The 17,403-nt window shown below is 42.3% G+C and overlaps 1 protein-coding gene across 2 annotated transcripts in view; it reads left to right on the top strand.

Moving 5' to 3' along the window:
- COL4A3 (collagen type IV alpha 3 chain) overlaps nt 1–14,514 on the top strand; it is a 97,230-nt gene extending 82,716 nt beyond the window's left edge. Inside the window, exons 43-52 of one of the 2 annotated variants that reach the window (XR_014511855.1) lie at nt 162–292; nt 1,192–1,264; nt 4,260–4,331; nt 4,495–4,614; nt 5,451–5,549; nt 6,816–7,028; nt 7,722–7,902; nt 8,755–8,869; nt 9,141–9,313; nt 11,281–14,514. Coding sequence is in view for 1 of the 2 variants with exons in the window: in XM_083442563.1 (XP_083298689.1) it covers nt 162–292; nt 1,192–1,264; nt 4,260–4,331; nt 4,495–4,614; nt 5,451–5,549; nt 6,816–7,028; nt 7,722–7,899; nt 8,755–8,869; nt 9,141–9,313; nt 11,281–11,365 (1,259 nt within the window). In the remaining variant the exon portion in view is untranslated. The remainder of the gene's footprint in view (nt 1–161; nt 293–1,191; nt 1,265–4,259; nt 4,332–4,494; nt 4,615–5,450; nt 5,550–6,815; nt 7,029–7,721; nt 7,903–8,754; nt 8,870–9,140; nt 9,314–11,280) is intronic. The other variant, XM_083442563.1, reaches the window with a different exon arrangement.
- The last annotated feature ends 2,889 nt before the right edge of the window (nt 14,515–17,403 follow it).

Here is a 17,403-nt window from a genome sequence, read left to right as displayed (position 1 = left end):
CAAGTAAAATAGAGACTGTGAGATAATACTTAACAAGTTAGGCTGTCTCACTTTCAGTTATAATGCAGGTTGTGCCTCTCTGAATTCCACACAATTCCTGGTATAAAAACAATTTCCTGTTGTATGTATTATAAAACTATCTCCTTTTTAAAACGGTATAGGTGTCCCTGGTATTCCAGGACCTGCTGGACTCCCTGGCTATAGTATTAAAGGAAATAAAGGTGTTCGAGGAAATGATGGCTTACCAGGCCCGCCAGGAACTAGAGGTGACGTTGGTCTACCTGGGCCAGCAGTAAGTGAAATAATTACATTTAATTATCCACTCACTATTTTAACCTTTGGTTGTAGGCTGCAAACACATTTTAGCAAAGAAACCAAAACAAAATTACTACAAAATAGAAAAATGAGATGTGAGCGTCAGTGTGTAGGCACCTAGGAGATTTCACTTATTTTTATATCATACAGCTATTGGTGCATTTAAACAAATTCATATTTCAGTAATGAGATATTGTGCTTTATTTTATCAATGCCAGGGTATTTATCAACAATTGGGGGAATATCTAATTTGCAGTCTTTCACACTTATCCACGAAAGCACCATTTTAACCCTGAGGATTTCAGTAAAAGAAGCTCTCCTCTCATTAAGTCTAGTCACTTTAATGCTGCAACTTTTGAGACTTATTCAGAAATCTGCCTCTTGGCTAATCTGCTGTTGATTGAAATTCAGCTATATTTGCCTTACTAAATAACTGGGGAAATAGCAGACCACTAAAAATCGTTACTGATTTTGCCAACAGTGTCTCTTTCTAACAGCAGGAGAATCTTGTAGCAACACTGTCTTTCCAGGAACAGTAAGAATTTGGGTGGTGCTAGGCATGCCACCTGAAATTATCACAAAATGCAACCAGTTGTAACCCTGCTTTTGCTGAGATAATAGAAGTCTGTTACAGAAATCTGTTCTCTCACTTACAAGGGATATCAGCAAGTGAGAGAAAGATTTGTATAACAACTCATGAACTTGCTAAATTCTCCCCTGCAAATGCCCCGCAGCCAGACTGTTGTCTCATTTTGCCATTCTCTGCCTCCATCCTCTCCCTGCTCACAGAAACTGCTGAAAACCAACAAGCAAGTCTACCTTGTGTATAGGTACTGAAACAAGATCATTTTTCTCATCTCGTTCTCTGACTTACAGGGAATTGAAGGCATCCCTGGCTATCAAGGTCCTAGAGGTGAACCTGGTTTTCCCGGATTCCCAGGCATCAAAGGTATTTGACTAACTTTGTAAAGCTGTAATCTTTTTTTGTTTTCTTTTTTTTTTGTTGTTGTTGTTTAAAAGCGGTTTCCTTTAGGGAGCCTGTACTGGCAAGTGAAGCCAATGACAAGAACCATGCAAAGGCACATCTTCAAAGGTTCTAAACGTATAAACGTGCTGTGCTGAGGAATGGTTCCCTGATCAGAAACCCTGAATTGTCCACCCCAAGCCCTGCCTTATTTCTATCCCCCAAACATCAAGCGAAGGGGGGGGTGGCTTAGAGAAACCAAGAGGGGTGAGTTTTAAGCGCACAGTCTATTCCAAGCCCCGGCAGCCTTTAAAATTTTACAGGGGGCTCCCGATTTAAGTGGTACCAATGGAAGGGATGGCAGGGTAAATTAAACCCACGCTAGAAGAGTAATAAATCAATAAACGGCAGGCACAAACACATGCTGCAAGCACACACACACACACACACACACACACACACAACTTAAAATTAGAGGGGAACAGGAAAAGGAACCCTGTGGATCATCTGGTCCAACCCAGGCAATGCAGAAATATTCAGCTGTCCCATACAGGGATCAAACTTGCAACCTTGGCATTATCAGCACCATGCAGTCACCCAGACCAGCCACGCAATTGGACAGGCAAGGGCAATAGAGGGGGGGAAACGTACAAGCACCCTGGCCAAAAATTAAAATAAAACGCACAGCTACCAAGGCAGAGGCAGGGGAAGGAAAGCCAGGAGACAAGGGAGAAAGAAAGACGGAGCCACGCTCACACTCAGACCTCGCTGGGGGGCATGTTCTGGGCAAGGGAACAAGCTGCAGCTTAAGAAAGGTAATTTGCACTTAGACCGCACAAACAAATCAAGCACCAGGAGTGGGGGGAAATGGAAGGTTAAATGTAGGTTTTTACACGGAAAAGAGGACACAGCAAACCTGGATGCCTGGATTTTTAAAAGCAGTAAAGCAATGAGCGCACGCAAGCCTCCTAAAGTTAAAAGGCAAGCCAGGAACCAGGCAGCCTCCACACACACAGACCCCCCCAACTCCAAACCTCATGGCTCTTCTCTGTGATGACTGTGATGACTCCTAGCTGATGACTCTTGACGGGACGAAGATCAACGAGAAGAGAGGCCGGGAGAGGGCTGGTGCCCAGCATATATGCTGGAGGACATGCCTCCTCAGCGGCACCTGGTTGGGTGCTTGCTGATGGGCATGGGCACCAGCCAGGTAAGAGGGAAGGCAGGGGGCAGGGCTCAGGCTCCCGCCCACAACCACTCCCCTCTCTTCCAGGGAGGAGAGTCTTTACCACTGATGACTAAGTAGGATGAAGCCCTCCTTCTTTTTCTTCTTTGCCTTTGGACATAGGCCAGTTAAGGGGAAAGTTTTCTTTTTTAAGTATCCTGCTGTGCAGCTGCTTTGGAAAGGAGCCTTTGAGCTAAGCAACAGGAAGCATTTGGAATGTGACAATTCAGTTCTTAACTAGGTTACAGCTGCCGTTGTTTTTCTGTTCTGCATTTCTGTTTCTACCAAGGTACACAAAGTGACTTATAACTAAATGCACTTCAAAATGTAAAAGCTTGCCTTGCAATGCAAGTTAAGGGGAGAAACAATTAAACAGGGTACAGTAGTGAGCACCAGAGCATCATTTGGATGCTAGAAGTTCATCATAAGACCTTCGTATCAGGGCTACTTGGCTTCAGGATGTCTGCCCACCTCATATAAAAAGGTAAAGGTACTCCTGACTGTTAGGTCCAGTCGCAGATGACTCGGGTTGAGGCGCTCATCTCGCTCTATAGGCCGAGGGAGCTGCCGTTTGTCCGCAGACAGCTTCCGGGTCATATGACCAGCATGACTAAACCGCTTCTGACGAACCAGAGCAGCGCACGGAAATGCCGTTTAGCTTCCCACCAGAGTGGTACCTATTTATCTACTTGCACTTTGACGTGCTTTCAAACTGCTAGGTGGGCAGGAGCAGGGACCGAACAATGGGAACTCACCCCGTCGCAGGGATTCGAACTGCCAACCTTCTGATTGGCAAGCCCTAGGCTCTGTGGTTTAGACCACAGCCTCATATACTCAAGGCTTATTTGCTGGGCAGAGAAGTGTGACTCAGCCAAGCCTTCCTTGACTCATCTTTAGATGTGTGGCAGTGCATGGACTACATTTGCTACTCTCCTGGGATTCAAAGTCAGGGTAGGATTATTTAGACAGAAGGAGGAGGGGCTGGTGGAAACTGGGCCAGCACATCTCATCTAACGAAATAGAGGCATACCCTGGGAGAAAAGGAATTGGAGAAAAACATTTACATTTACTCCATTGGAAGTGTATTTATCAGTGTTCAGCAGGACTTACTTCCAGGAAGGAGTTTCAGGCTATGCTAACCTAATGAAGTAGGTCAATGCAGATTGATATATTAATAAAATTATCACCATTTTATTTTATTTAATAACCCAATTATTTGTCTCATGCGTTTCTTATAGCTACAAAAATTCTCCAAAGCAATGAGCCAACTTGGAACTTTAGGAAGGGCAGCAGTTGTGTTTATTTGATACAAAATCAATATTTGGCTGCATTCCTATACACTAGGAATGTGAAACCTCTGGCCCTCCATATGTTGCTAGACATTTCCCATCAGTCCTGGCCAATGGTCAGTGCTGATGGGATTGTGGTCCAGCAACATATGGAGGGCCCTATCCTTGCCATACATAGTTACCTGAAAATAAGTCACATTGAACTCAGTGCAGCTTGCTTCAGAATCAACATGTATTAGGATTGCAGTATTAATATGTTTCATATTAGTTGTTGGGAGATTGCACAGATTAGATCCGGAGTGGCTAGCCTGCAGCCTAATATCTGACCTACAAACATTTCTATGTGGCCCCCAAGACAGCTTCCACTTTTTAAAAACAAAAACAACTACCTATTATTATGAACATCATTCATAACAACTCTTAACAAGACTGTCTCATTTCTAATAACGTCAGGTCTTCTTTTCAGGAGAAATGGGTAATCAAGGGCCACCTGGGCAAATAGGAGTACCAGGACCTGCAGGGTCAACGGGACCACCTGGTGAGTATACTTGACCGGTATCTATAAAGCTGCCCGTGGTTCCTTTGGGAGGAAGGCAGGATTTGCATATCCTCATCATCTCTCTAGGTCTACCTTCCCACCTCATCTCCTTTGTTTTTTAATACAATAACCAACAATAGTTGTTTATCCATTCATTTACTAGGTCCGCCTGGAGCACCCGTGGCTGCTGTCTCTTTCCCAGGAAACCCAGGTCCTGCTGGACCTCCAGGAAACCTAGGAAGCCCAGGAGATCCAGGTCCCAGAGGACCACCAGGGCCGCCAGGTACAAGTTTCGTAATATCTCCCTTCTGTTTTATCTAATAGAGGAGAGGAACAATTTGGCCAGATAACATGTCCTGCATAACCTAAGACATGGCACCATAAACGTTTTTGACCCAGCTGGATTGGTCCTTTAACTCTTATCATGCCTTTTGCTTGTCTGGATAGATAGAGAAAGGTGAGAGAGAGACAGAGAGACAGAGACTAGCCTACTGTATAAGTTGGCATTTGTTCTTATGCCCACGTTTTTCTCTGGCTCCACCCACTGCTGGTATGTGGCCCAGAAGGAAATGTGACCCTTGATGGAAAAAGATTCCTCTGTCCTGGCGTAGATAAACACAGTGGGGCACATAGATCTGCAGCAATTTGCAGTCCAGTTGCATTTATTCATTTAACTATTCCTAGGCTTTGTTTTCAGGTCAAACCCTTTCAAGGCAGCTTCCAGCATACAAATAACTATAAAAATTAACAATAACAACTAGCAACAAACCAGCACTAACAACAAAATACTAAAGCTTTTGAAACATTAAAATATATTAAAATGTTAAGCCCAGAATGTTATATACGAGTAACATAATACGAGCCTTGGAAGGGCCTTTTATTTATTTTATTTTTTAAAAAAGGCATTGCAAATTGAAATGTATATTAAAGCAACAAATAGGTGTTTTTCATTAGTGTAAATAGTCACTCATGTCCTACACAGCAAAATATTCCTGCTATCTAAATATTCCTTGTTTGCTTCAAAATCAGATAGGTTATTGAAACCCGAGGACAAATCCAGAGGGTGCCTACATAGATACCTTACTATATGCTAACGTGTGCTTTATTATATGAATCCAGGACCTCCGGGTGTAAAGGGCCAGCTAGGTCGTCTTGGGATACCTGGCATACCTGGACCACCTGGACCAAAAGGAGACAAGGGTTTTCAAGGCCCGAAAGGTACTGTAAATAAGATATAGATAGTGCTACACTGTAATAATTACATTTGTGTCATTAGTTAGTTTTGAGTGCACAGGCCTGCAATACCTGAAGATCCCTTGTAGGCAGTGCATTGGCCACTATTGAATTTTGAGGGGGCCCGACCCCCTTCTTGAAAAATTTGAGGGAGCCCTTGGTCCTCGCCCCCCTCCCCCCAGATAGCGCACCTGCCTTTGACTTCAACCGGGGGCGGCCGAGGTAGAGGGGACACTGCTTCCAGCTCCTTCTTCCCCAGCCAGCAGGATTGGGCTGTGGCTGTAGTGATAAATCCACCGCCCCATGACTCATGGTTCCTCATTAGGATTGCTCTGCCCCTCTTTAGTTTGTCTAGAATTTGTAGAATACTGGAAGCTTTCTCCAGCTACTTCATTGGTCTGTAGTGCCAGGGAAGATGTCATTTTTTAAAAATACAAAGGCACTGCCACAGTCCTTAGATTATTAACACTTTCCCAGAAATGTTTCCTTTCACATTCAGTTTGTTGTATTACAGACTATCACCACAAAACAAAAACCAGGTTGCTCTGTAAAATTTATTTCTCCTGCTTTGATCTGGCAAGTCTAACCGTATGCCAACAGTGACTTTTTTTTGTCTAATGTGTTGATACCACAAGGTCAGGTTGGCCAAGATATGATAATTGTGCAATTTGTGTTCACATACAGCAGGGGTGGGGAACCCCCAGCCCATGGGCCAACCTCTGCCTCCATGGGGTCCAGTTGGCTATTCCATGCCGTTTTTCCTAAACCATGTGTACCCACCCATCAGCTGACATCACTGGTGATGGATGGGAGTGCAGGGTTTAATCTCGCATTGGCTGTGCTGCCCTGGATCACACAGGATTTAATTCCCACTTATCAGTTGATGAAGAAAAATTAGAGCCCTTTGCCCTTTGCCTAGTGATGGGTGGTGGTGGGGAGATGGGGGAATCCTTCCCCCACTGCCACGGCTGCCATCCACCTGCTTAAAGAGACCCAGAGCAAAATGGCTGCAAAGCACCATTTGAGGCATCCTCCCTCCTGATAAGACTTGCAAAACCACACAGGTGATTTTGAATGGAGGAGGGCAGTCCCGCACCAATCAAATTTGCCCCTTGAGGCTGATCCTGATAAAGATCTGGCACATGGAGCCAAAATGACATATCCTACCCTGACATGCATGCTCTCTCAGATATGAAAACACAAATACATCTGGTTTGTTTGTTTGTCTTACCTATTTATTTTTTATTTTAGGTTTGCCTGGAATGCTTGGGTTTCCTGGTGCTAAGGGACTCCCTGGATTCCCAGGAAGTTGCTTAACTGGCCCAGTCAAAAGGGGCTTCATCTTTTCCCGGCACAGCCAGTCAACAGAGATTCCGTCATGTCCATCTGGGACATCTCAAATCTATAGTGGTTATTCTCTCCTATTTGTACAAGGGAATGAGCAAGCACATGGGCAAGATCTTGGTACTTTTATAAATATATGCTTCAGTTGATTTCTTTTAAAGGGGACATTTTTATTCAGCAGGACAACCATACCAACTCTGTTGTTACACAGAATATAAAATCTCAGGGCCTGGCTTAGATTACATAATTATGTAAGGAAAAGTATTTTTTTAATGCTACTCAGCCTGGAGCAGATTGTGCTTATTTGAACAGACCTGAAAAAGTAGCCTCCTATAGTTATTTCTCTTGATGAGAACTCCTGGAAAATAATAGCGTAGCAGAGACACTACATTTTCCTTTAGCCACTTCAGTTCCTATCTGCATTTCTTTACATGATATTGTATGCTCCTTTATTACAGCTGTTGCAGAAATGTTACAGAAGTGCTGCAACATTGACTTCTCATCGTTTCCGACTTTTTAAGTTTTATCTCATGCAATTTCATTTCCTTTGTTAGAGTGGAGGGATGATTCCAACGGTAGTGTCTAATCTCCAAAATATTTCCCACTCCCTTATCTTCCAGTCACACTATACTTAGGTGCTTAATAGCATGGATTAAAACCTTTCTGCATTAATAAAGGGACTTTGCCACCCCTAGTTATTCTGAAGTTGCCCCTATTACAGCATCTCAGTTGCTTATTACTGTACTATAAATCGGATTTTGCAACAGATCTATACAAAGAAGCTCATCATAGCTTCTCTTCTGAATCTTCTAGGTTCAGCCGGTAGCTGCCTTCAGAGATTTACCACCATGCCTTTTTTATTATGTAATCCCAGTAACGTTTGCAGATTTGCTTCTCGCAATGACTATTCATACTGGCTGTCAACGGCAGAGCCAATGCCATTAGATATGGCACCAATTTCTGGGAAAGCCTTGGAGCCTTATATTAGCAGGTAGTAGTTGTGTTCCTTTTCTGTTTGTGTTTTCACATGGATTTGTTTGCTCATTTGTTTTGGATAAATGTGTCGTAGATTATGATTTGTCAACTGTTTCTAGTACAGATTTGTGGAGAAGGTCAGGGCCAGCCCAATCATTGTGCAAATTGACACAACTTGCTAAGGCGGTGGGGGCATGGAGGGCAGAAAATTGTCACCCCACCAGGCACCTGTTCATTGCCAACCAGGTGCCCATTTTCCAAGATGCCACGCTGTTATGTATTCAGTGGTGTGTGTTGCCTGATCTTGAGTCTGGACTAAGGATTCTGAGCCCCTGTGTTCTGATTCGATACATGATATCCAATCACAGACCATTTCAGGATTTTGGCCTCTGCCATTGGCTCTTAAATTCTGTCTTATGATTTGCAGCTTGGAAGTTTAGACAGCCAATCATGTTGGGAGTGGGAGTGGCCCAGGCCTCCAGAAATGTATATAAGCAGTTGCTTTGCCCCTATTGTTCAGTTCTGTAGTTCACTAAAGGTTCTTGCCATTATCACTATGCCTTGCCTTGTGGGAACCCACCTACGCTTCACGCCCCACCAGCAGCAGCAGCAGTGGCATTCAAGTGGCAGTACTCTAGAGGGTGACCCTTTGCAGCCCTGCTCTTTAGTACCGTTTTGTTTTGTTGGGACAGTAGAGTTTCTTCCTAATAGCAATGATGTCATTGTTAGTTAGATTTGGCTACATAGCAACATAACTGAAGGCAAATACAGGAAAGAGGGAAAGTGAAAAGCTAAAAGTCAGTTTGTGGGCTGCATCCTAAACGAGCCCTTGCCTATTTCCCGCCTAGTGACTTTGTGTGCCATGTTGTAGATGCACTGTCTGCGAAGGCCCTGCAGCGATGATAGCAGTTCACAGCCAAACCACTTCAGTTCCACCATGTCCTCAAGGCTGGCAGTCTGTTTGGAAAGGGTATTCTTTTGTCATGGTAAGAAAGAAAAAAGCGGGGGGAATCTCACTGCACTTTGGAAGTAGTAATATGGTAGGAAGGGGTGGGGGAACAGTTCCTAAAAGTAGCCAGTAAAAGGTATTACCATGATACTGGCAAAAATTAGAAACTGCTATATAAAACCTGTTATGGGCAACTGTGGTTCCTGCATTTTGGGATACAACTAGTGCCTCAGTTTTAAGCTGTGGATTTCGCATCGTCAAAAATTTGCCAGTGATCAGGTTTTCATGGAAGACATGTATGCTCACAGTACACAGGTGCAGGCTCAGAAGCTTCTGGACAAGCGCTGGCGTCTCCAGGATCATGCTTGGAAAAATTTCACGCCATTCCATTTATTGAATGCCATGGCCGAGGGACATGCAATTATTACTCAAACTCCTACAGCTTCTGGCTGGCTTCAATAAACCCAAGAAGAATGTTCAGGTATGCTAACTAAGCTTCCTTTGTGAATGAGCCACCACAAGAGAACAGCTAATGCAGAAGGGGCTCTGGTACCAACAAAAAAAGCTCAATGAAAGCAGCAACTTCTCCACTCGTATCAGTACTGAAGACGGGGGGCAGTATTCAAATACATTTCCATGCTAGCACAAGGTTAACCACCAGCACAAGGGGTTGGGTCACCCCCTCTCCTTTCCCTGGTGTGTACCCTGGATTTAGGCAGCACATTGGGGGGAGGAGTGGGGGAGATCATTCTGTTGTGCAAGGAAAAATATTTGCACTAGCCAAACTATTTGGATAGTGCTATGTTGACTACAGGGACGCGGGTGGTGCTGTGGGTTAAACCACAGAGCTTGCCAATCAGAAGGTCGGCAGTTTGAATCCCCGCGACGGGGTAGGGTCCCGTTGCTCGGTCCCAGCTCCTGCCAACCTAGCAGTTCAAAAGCATGTCAAAGTGCAAGTAGACAAATAGGTACTGCTCCAGCGGGAAGGTAAAGGGCGTTTCCATGCGCTGCTCTGGTTCGCCAGAAGTGGCTTAGTCATGCTGGCCACATGACCCGGAAGCTGTATGCCGGCTCCCTCGGCCAATAAAGCGAGATGAGTGCCACAACCCCAGAGTCGGTCATGACTGGACCTAATGGTCAAGGGTCCCTTTACCTTATGTTGACTACAATGGAATGCCTCCTGCAAAGCCCATACCTCTTAAGCTGTTCCACCCTGTCAATAGCTGCATAAACTTATTTGTATAGAATCTATTATTCTAATTGTATGTGTTGGGGTGCTGGCACTGGCACAGGAGCAAAAGTGGCATCAGTACCAGCAGCACTAGCATAAGGAGAGCAGCCATCTCCATAAGCCTTTGTTAGGATTACTATGTAGGATCCTGTGAGCCGCTACCACGTAACCACTACCACAACTTACAGGAGTGTGCCATTAATTTGGCTGCCTCTGTACCTCTTTAACATGTAGCGTGCGGTACCTTTTTGTGGCATGGCAATTTAATTGTTTATAACCTTGCATTTTGAGATAATACTGATTATTATAATCCTGAGTTTCATAGATGCAGATTGAACCAGTGTTTTTCTTCACTATAATCACCTATTCCTATTCCTCCTGCCACTGGTTCCAGCTTCTGCATGTAGCACTAAACCAGTTTAGCATTATGTAGGAATGCAGCCAATGACTCATACTTTTGTGGAACCACTGTGTTTAGCAGCCTGTTTTTTATGCAGAGACATTTTCATACGTACATTTAAACATTTTCATGCACTGCTAACATGTACAAGCACATAAACATTTGTCCTTTGCTAGCTGCCTGCCATTGTGGGTCCCATTTAAGTAGACACTGCTATGGTCAGTTTGTTATTAATGGCTGTGGTTTAAGCCTCTTAGTGCAACATACATGAGGTGGAATAAGCCCAAGCAAAGCCTTGAGCTTGTTTATTCCCTCTTGTTCTACCTCCTGTGTAGTCAGGAGACTTCGGTTGTGTTAAGTTTCACTTTCAGTGAATCCTGGCTTGTTATATCATATGAACCATGGAATGATTCACACACCACACTAAGCCAAACAGTGGTATAGCATGATGTGTGAACCAGGCTGTTGTAGTTTAAAACAAAGTATTCAATTTCAAACTAAGAAAAATTCAGAGCATGATTAACCAACCTTTGTTTAAAACCTCTTCTCTGGTTAATATGTCATAGCAAACTGGGATTTTCTGAAAGTGAGACCAAATGCGGAAGGAGAAGGGGCAGTAGAGTACATAAGCCAAGGGATTTGCTCAGGTTTGTTTTAGCTTTTGCACGTAGCACTAAACCACAGTTTAGTGTTATGTAGGAATGCAGCCAATGACTCATACTTTTGTGGAATCACTGTGTTTACCAGCCTGTTTTTTTTTTTTTAACACGGAGAGTTTCCTTCCCTATAGAATGTGCATGGTTTTTTTCTTTTTAAGGAAACCATTGTCGCAGACTCTGAAAGCTGGAGAAATGGAAAAAATCATAAGTCGCTGCCAAGTCTGCATGAGGAGACCCAGCTAAACAGAACTCTCATTAGAGAACGAAGCTCCAGTTTTGTGTCGCCAAACTAAAATAAACCAAAAAGGTTTTGTGAACTTGTAATATGGTGTTTTAAAAGCTGCAGAGATGAGAACGCACTCCACAAAGTAGTGGAAGCAAAGTGAAGGGGAAAGGTAACTTCTGGACCAAGCGTGCCACTCATTTGTATGTCGGATACAGTTGCACTCTCTGCTGCTTTAGTGTAACTGTTGGAATCTTTTCAATCTCCTCTCCCCTTTACAAAGAGAAAAGTAGCCCCCTGCCTGACCAGATATGTGACCCTGCTCTCTAGGGTGAACCAGCATACAGCAGCACTCTTACTGAAGGTAGCTAGCTGATAATAAAGCACAAGTGGCCCAGGCATCATTCTCTGTGTTAGTTTATTCCAGCAGTTACAGTATAACACAAGGCCGGACTCAAGTGAGTTGTGCTGGTGGGAGCCAGTGCAACAAGTCCTGCTAGGGCAATGGATAGCTCAGTTGGTTAGAGTGCGGTGCTGATAATGCCAAGGTTGCAGGTTCGATCCCCATATGGGACAGCTGCATATTCCTGCATTGCAGGGGGTTCGAATTCTATGAATCTTCCCATGCAAGCATCTGCTCGGGTCAGGAGAACCCCCGGAATGGGTCGCAGGGGAGGAGAGAGATGATCGTTCCACCTAGCAGGCAGAAATATTTGTGCTTACAGAACAATTGCCTTAATATGACGCTGAATTCCACTCACAGAGTGAAACTATCCAAAATGCACATGAATGTGATATGCTGGGATCAGATACTATGCCTTCCCTCCACTTTCTGTTTCCAACACTAGGTGGCGTGTGTTCTTTTCCTCTACAGTTTCACAGGTGCCTTAACTAAAGCCAAACTGTATTTGCACAGTAAACTTGAAGATACCAATGCTGTACTATAATGGAATTTGAAATAGTGCAATATTTTAGCTTTTGTTTCTAGTAAAACGCAAAGCACTTTCTTGGAGTAAATTGTTTGTGTTGGCAGTACTAAAAGGTTGTCACCTTCTGAACTCTGCCAACTCCTGGGTCCGTATAAATCTGAACTAGAGCGTCGCCGGTCTTTTTAATCTAGAAAAAGACAGCTCAAGCTGCCTTTCTTGTGCTTTTCTACCTGCAAAATGGAGCAATCAGGGTAGTGTTGGTTTACATAAGTGTTGCCAAAGCAGATATTATTTAAGTTGAAACTCTGGCGCAACAAGCAATTAAGTGGGAGGGGGCTGCATGAAACTTTCGAAAGTTCATCAAATGAATTATAATTCTCCAGTCACCCTTCCTTTGGCAAAGAAAGAGAATTTTAACATATTCATAGCAGTGCAATAGAAATTTACAAGATGAACTTGTAGGTTAGTTGCCCTCTAAATACATTCTTGATACATTTGCCTATTTAATGGATCCTACTAACTTCAGTTAGTAGTTTGGCCAGCCTTACTAAACGAGTCCTAAAAAATGCAAATCTTACGTGATTTATGCTGCCTTTGAATTGGTTCCAGATTAAGCTAGCTATGCTTTAATCCCATTGAAATAAAAGGGACAAGGGAAGCATGAGTACCTTAAATCCCTTTGGATACTAAGGTATGACTAACCTAATACGGCTCCAGCCTCAGGCTACTGAGGCAGAACTGACAAACTACAAATGGTCACTCTCCTGATAACCGTTAACAAGAATAATCAACCAGAAACTGAAATGGAAGAAAATTGGTTTTCATTCAGCCTGTATATGTAGCACAAATGATTAGTATACAGTATTGTACTATGTGTTGAAACTGTGCTTGTAATTTTTATTTTTATTTTGAGGCTGAATAGGCTTATTCAGAATGAGGCTGGGGTATGATGTCAGAAATGTGCACCAAATTTAAGTGGAATCTCCCATAAGAATATTTTGTATGGTACTTTAGCCACTGCAATAAATGCAAAACCTCTCCTTTTTGTCTCTATTACAAGGTATCAGGTAGTATCTGCACATTTAATTTGTTCTAAACTGTTTTATTGTTTGTATTTTGCATTGTTGTGACCCACCGTGGGGCCTTATGGTGAAGGGTGGATAATAAATCTAATAATAATAACTTTTTGTGGACATAAATGGTGGTTGAAAACATCAGCCAAATTTAATCAGAGTCCATCCAGTGAAACCCAATCAGCTAAAGGTACGTAATAGCTTTTCAGCAAATTCAAGTGGTACTGTCTGGGAAAAGGTTTATATAGAACCTATGGTTTAAGTAAACCGACTCTGCAACCCTATGCATTTACTCAGAAGTAAGTCACACTGTATTCAATGAGCTTTCAGAGCAATCTTATATGTGTCTATTCAGATGAAAGCCTCATTGACTTCAATGGGATTTGTTCCGAGGTAAAGTGAGTATAGGAGTGCAAATTTAGGTACGTCATTCTGATCCAGCAAAGGAGACTTCCATGCACAGCTAATGCAGATGTCCATCTGGATCTAAAAACTCATGACAAGGTACATCCAATTCCTGTTGAACTTGATGATGGGGGCTGCACAGGCAATCCCAGCTTAGGGCCACTAGTTGTGTTAGTGTGCAACAAAGCACAGCTGGAATTGGATCAGGGTCTTTATATATTATTATAATTTATGTACGTTTTTTGTATAAAAGTGTAGTTCTGAATGTTTTGTATTTATAACATTGCACTTGAAAGAATTACGGAAAATATTAACGTTAACATTAAGGTTGCTCAATGCTTTTGCACAAGTATCAGCACTGCAATATTTAACAATAATAATCTTATCTCATTAAACTACATACTTGTGTAAATGTATAATTCTAAATAAAGGATTTAGAGATCTACAAGTGCGCCATTTCCCCCTCATTACTAATGGGTATTTTTGCAAGTAAACATTTTTATTTAAGTTATATTTTAATTACTCTGGTGTCTGTCTTTTAATGGTGGACTTTTAGTGATAACAATGCTGCAAAATCATTCTGATGCCAAAGCTTGCTGTGCTGAAAATTAAGTGCTTAAGCCAACCCCAGAATCATTACAGCATCACAGATAATTACATTATATGGTAGAGCAAGAACACTTCATATGCTCTGTAACTGCAAGCAATCGGATGTGTCAATGCAAATGTTCTGGTAGTAAATAAAATGTCTTGTGGGACAGATTTTTGAATTATATTCTTCTTTCTGGCCTCTTATCAATAGCACAAATCAATCAAACACAAACTTCTTTTAAAGTGACTTTTTATTAGATGCATGGGAAAGGACATAAATTCCTGGGCCCCCAATATCTACCTGAGTGTTAACTATTGGCTTAATACATGTTTCATAGAGAATAGACTGTTACGCAGCTACAACTAAAATTTAGGAGGAAAGTTTATATGCAATAAAAGATGAGAACATAGCAGATACAAATTAAAAACAGCATACAAACTAATCTGCTAAGAGTTTAAAGTTCTTAAAGGATGGGGGGATGGGGGATAACATAGGAAGCCTGTGCTTGATGTCAAAAGAAACCTCCCTGGATGCTCCCATTTCACAGATGAGGCACAATCACTGAGAGGGCTCTTTCCCCAATTCCCATCTGCTGTATCTCATTTGTTGAACACCTACAGAAAACCTCCAAAGTTGATCCCAGGGCAGGCTAATAAGCAACCCTAAAACAAGTAGACCATTGCATGTTTATAGGTTTCCCATCCTTCCCATAAATAAAAAAATGTACAGCATCTACTGTTTATTTTGGAAAGGGGGTTGTCTGTTTGATATGCATTTGGACACCTCTTCAGTTACCATAACCAAATTTTGCATTATGATTCCTGAGATCCAGAATAATAATAATAATGATAATAATAATAATAATAATAATAATAATTTTTATTTATATCAGGATTTTGTTTATGTTTAGATATAATTGGGCACCATTTTGAATCAATATTAACCCTTAACCCTTTCCAAGCTGCACTGATTTTAATGACTGACTTCAAAACTGCATCAATTTTTTTGTTTCTTGGAATTCCTGAGCAGCATCAGGTATAAGGCTGCTAGTATCCAATAAAGAACCTTTGTGTGTTCAATGCATGTTTTTATATGGAGTTTTGCATCACATGGCAGCAATGGAAAGTTAGCATCTTAGATCACTGGAAGCACCTGTAATAGCTGCCCTATGTTGATAAAAGAACTTTGGGAAGCTCAATCACAGGGAAAGACTAACAGGTTCTTTTAAACAGCTTTGGCTAATGTACTTGACTCTCACTATCTGGTGTATGCAACAACATATCTGAAACACACTGATTCATCAGCTAGTTAACAAACAGTGCCTAACAACTCAGAAGTAAATCCTATGGGATTCACGTATGGTAAGAATTGTAGCCCAACTCAGCAGCATCAGTGGAATTGTCAAAGGAGGGAGTTCTTTACAGATTACCAATGGTTATGGTTTGGCTATCCCTTAAGTTTTTTAACTACCAGCCTAGTCTTATGCATGTTACTCAGCAGTCTCACTAAGTTAAAGGGTGCTTACTCTCTAGCAAGTGTACATAGGGCTGCAGCCTTGGACAATTTTGATTTTGTGGTACTTGTAAACATTTAAAAGTGCAGGTTGGCTGCATGCAAGTTAATAGAGCACAACATTTTTGTGTACATTTGAGTGCTGGATTTGGACTGGTAGGGGGCAATATAAAGAACATGGCTTTTTTTGCAATCTGAGTAGTTTATTTGGAAAACTTTTGGCTGGAAATCCAAACCAGCCTCTGCCTCACCTAACCTGTACTAATAATAATGGACAGCACTGCAGCAGTCATAAACCTCTTTGCCTGCAAAATGGGCTGTACTGGTGGCGTTGGAAATTGCAGGTGCCAGCCTTTTCTTTTTAAGGGTTTGATTATAAGTGCCTCACTCAGAACAAGACCTGGGTACAAGAAAATCTCTAAAGACAATGAGATGCCCCCCTCTTATTTTTTACTTATTCTGTGTGGAATGAAAATGAATGATTGACAGGAAAGTAAGAGGGAAGAGAATAACATAATCGATGAGAATTACGTTTTGAAAAAGAACCTATAAATACACAAGCAGATAAATTTCCAAAAGGAATACATGTACTGTAATTCAGTAACCACAATGCAAGCGTACATGTAACTAAGCCCCATTAAATTCAGTGGGAGTAGACACAAGACTGCAATTCATTTTACAGTTAGTTGAAGTGTGCCTATGCTTGTGGAAGTTAAAAGGAAATATCTCCTGAGCTCATACTTCTGGGGGTTGGGTGGAACTATAGAGCAAGGCAAGAAATCCCACTCACTGAGCATAATGGTTAAAAGCACCATCCTAGGCTAGTCTACTCAGAAGTAAGTCCCACTAAGTTTATAAGATCAGGCTAGTGCAGTGGCTCATCATTCCAGCATCCTGTTCTCGCGGTGGTCAGTAGAGCTTCCTCCCAAGTATGGGTGTACCGGATTGAAAGCACTGATTCGAATCTCACAGCTCTAACTCCAATATCAGAAAATAATAAAAATTGATATACCTTTTATCGTAGGATTGTAATGTGCGTGAAGCGCCCTGGGCATGCGAACGTGCAACGCATGTATATACATATACATATACTGCTTTTGGGGAGAAAAGCAATGACAAACCTAGACAGCATCTTAAAAAGCAGAGACATCACCTTGCCAACAAAGGTCCGTATAGTTAAACCTACGGTTTTCCCAGTAGTGATGTATGGAAGTGAGAGCCGGACCATAAAGAAGGCTGATTGGTGAAGAATTGATGCTTTTGAATTATGGTGCTGGAGGAGACTCTTGAGAGTCCCATGGACTGCAAGATCAAACCTCTCCATTCTGAAGGAAATCAGCCCTGAGTGCTCACTGGAAGGACAGATCCTGAAGCTGAGGCTCCAATACTTTGGCCACCTCATGAGAAGAGAAGACTCCCTGGAAAAGACACTGACGTTGGGAAAGCTTGAGGGCACAAGATATATTACTTTGAAGGCAAGTGGGGCGGATCTACAAAACAACAAAACCTTAGCAGGATATTAAGCTCCCTTCCCCGCTCTTTACCCT

This window comes from Podarcis tiliguerta, assembly GCF_965153285.1.
Source record: "Podarcis tiliguerta genome assembly, chromosome: 5".
NCBI lineage: Eukaryota > Metazoa > Chordata > Lepidosauria > Squamata > Lacertidae > Podarcis > Podarcis tiliguerta.
This window is presented reverse-complemented; position numbering and strand designations above follow the sequence as displayed.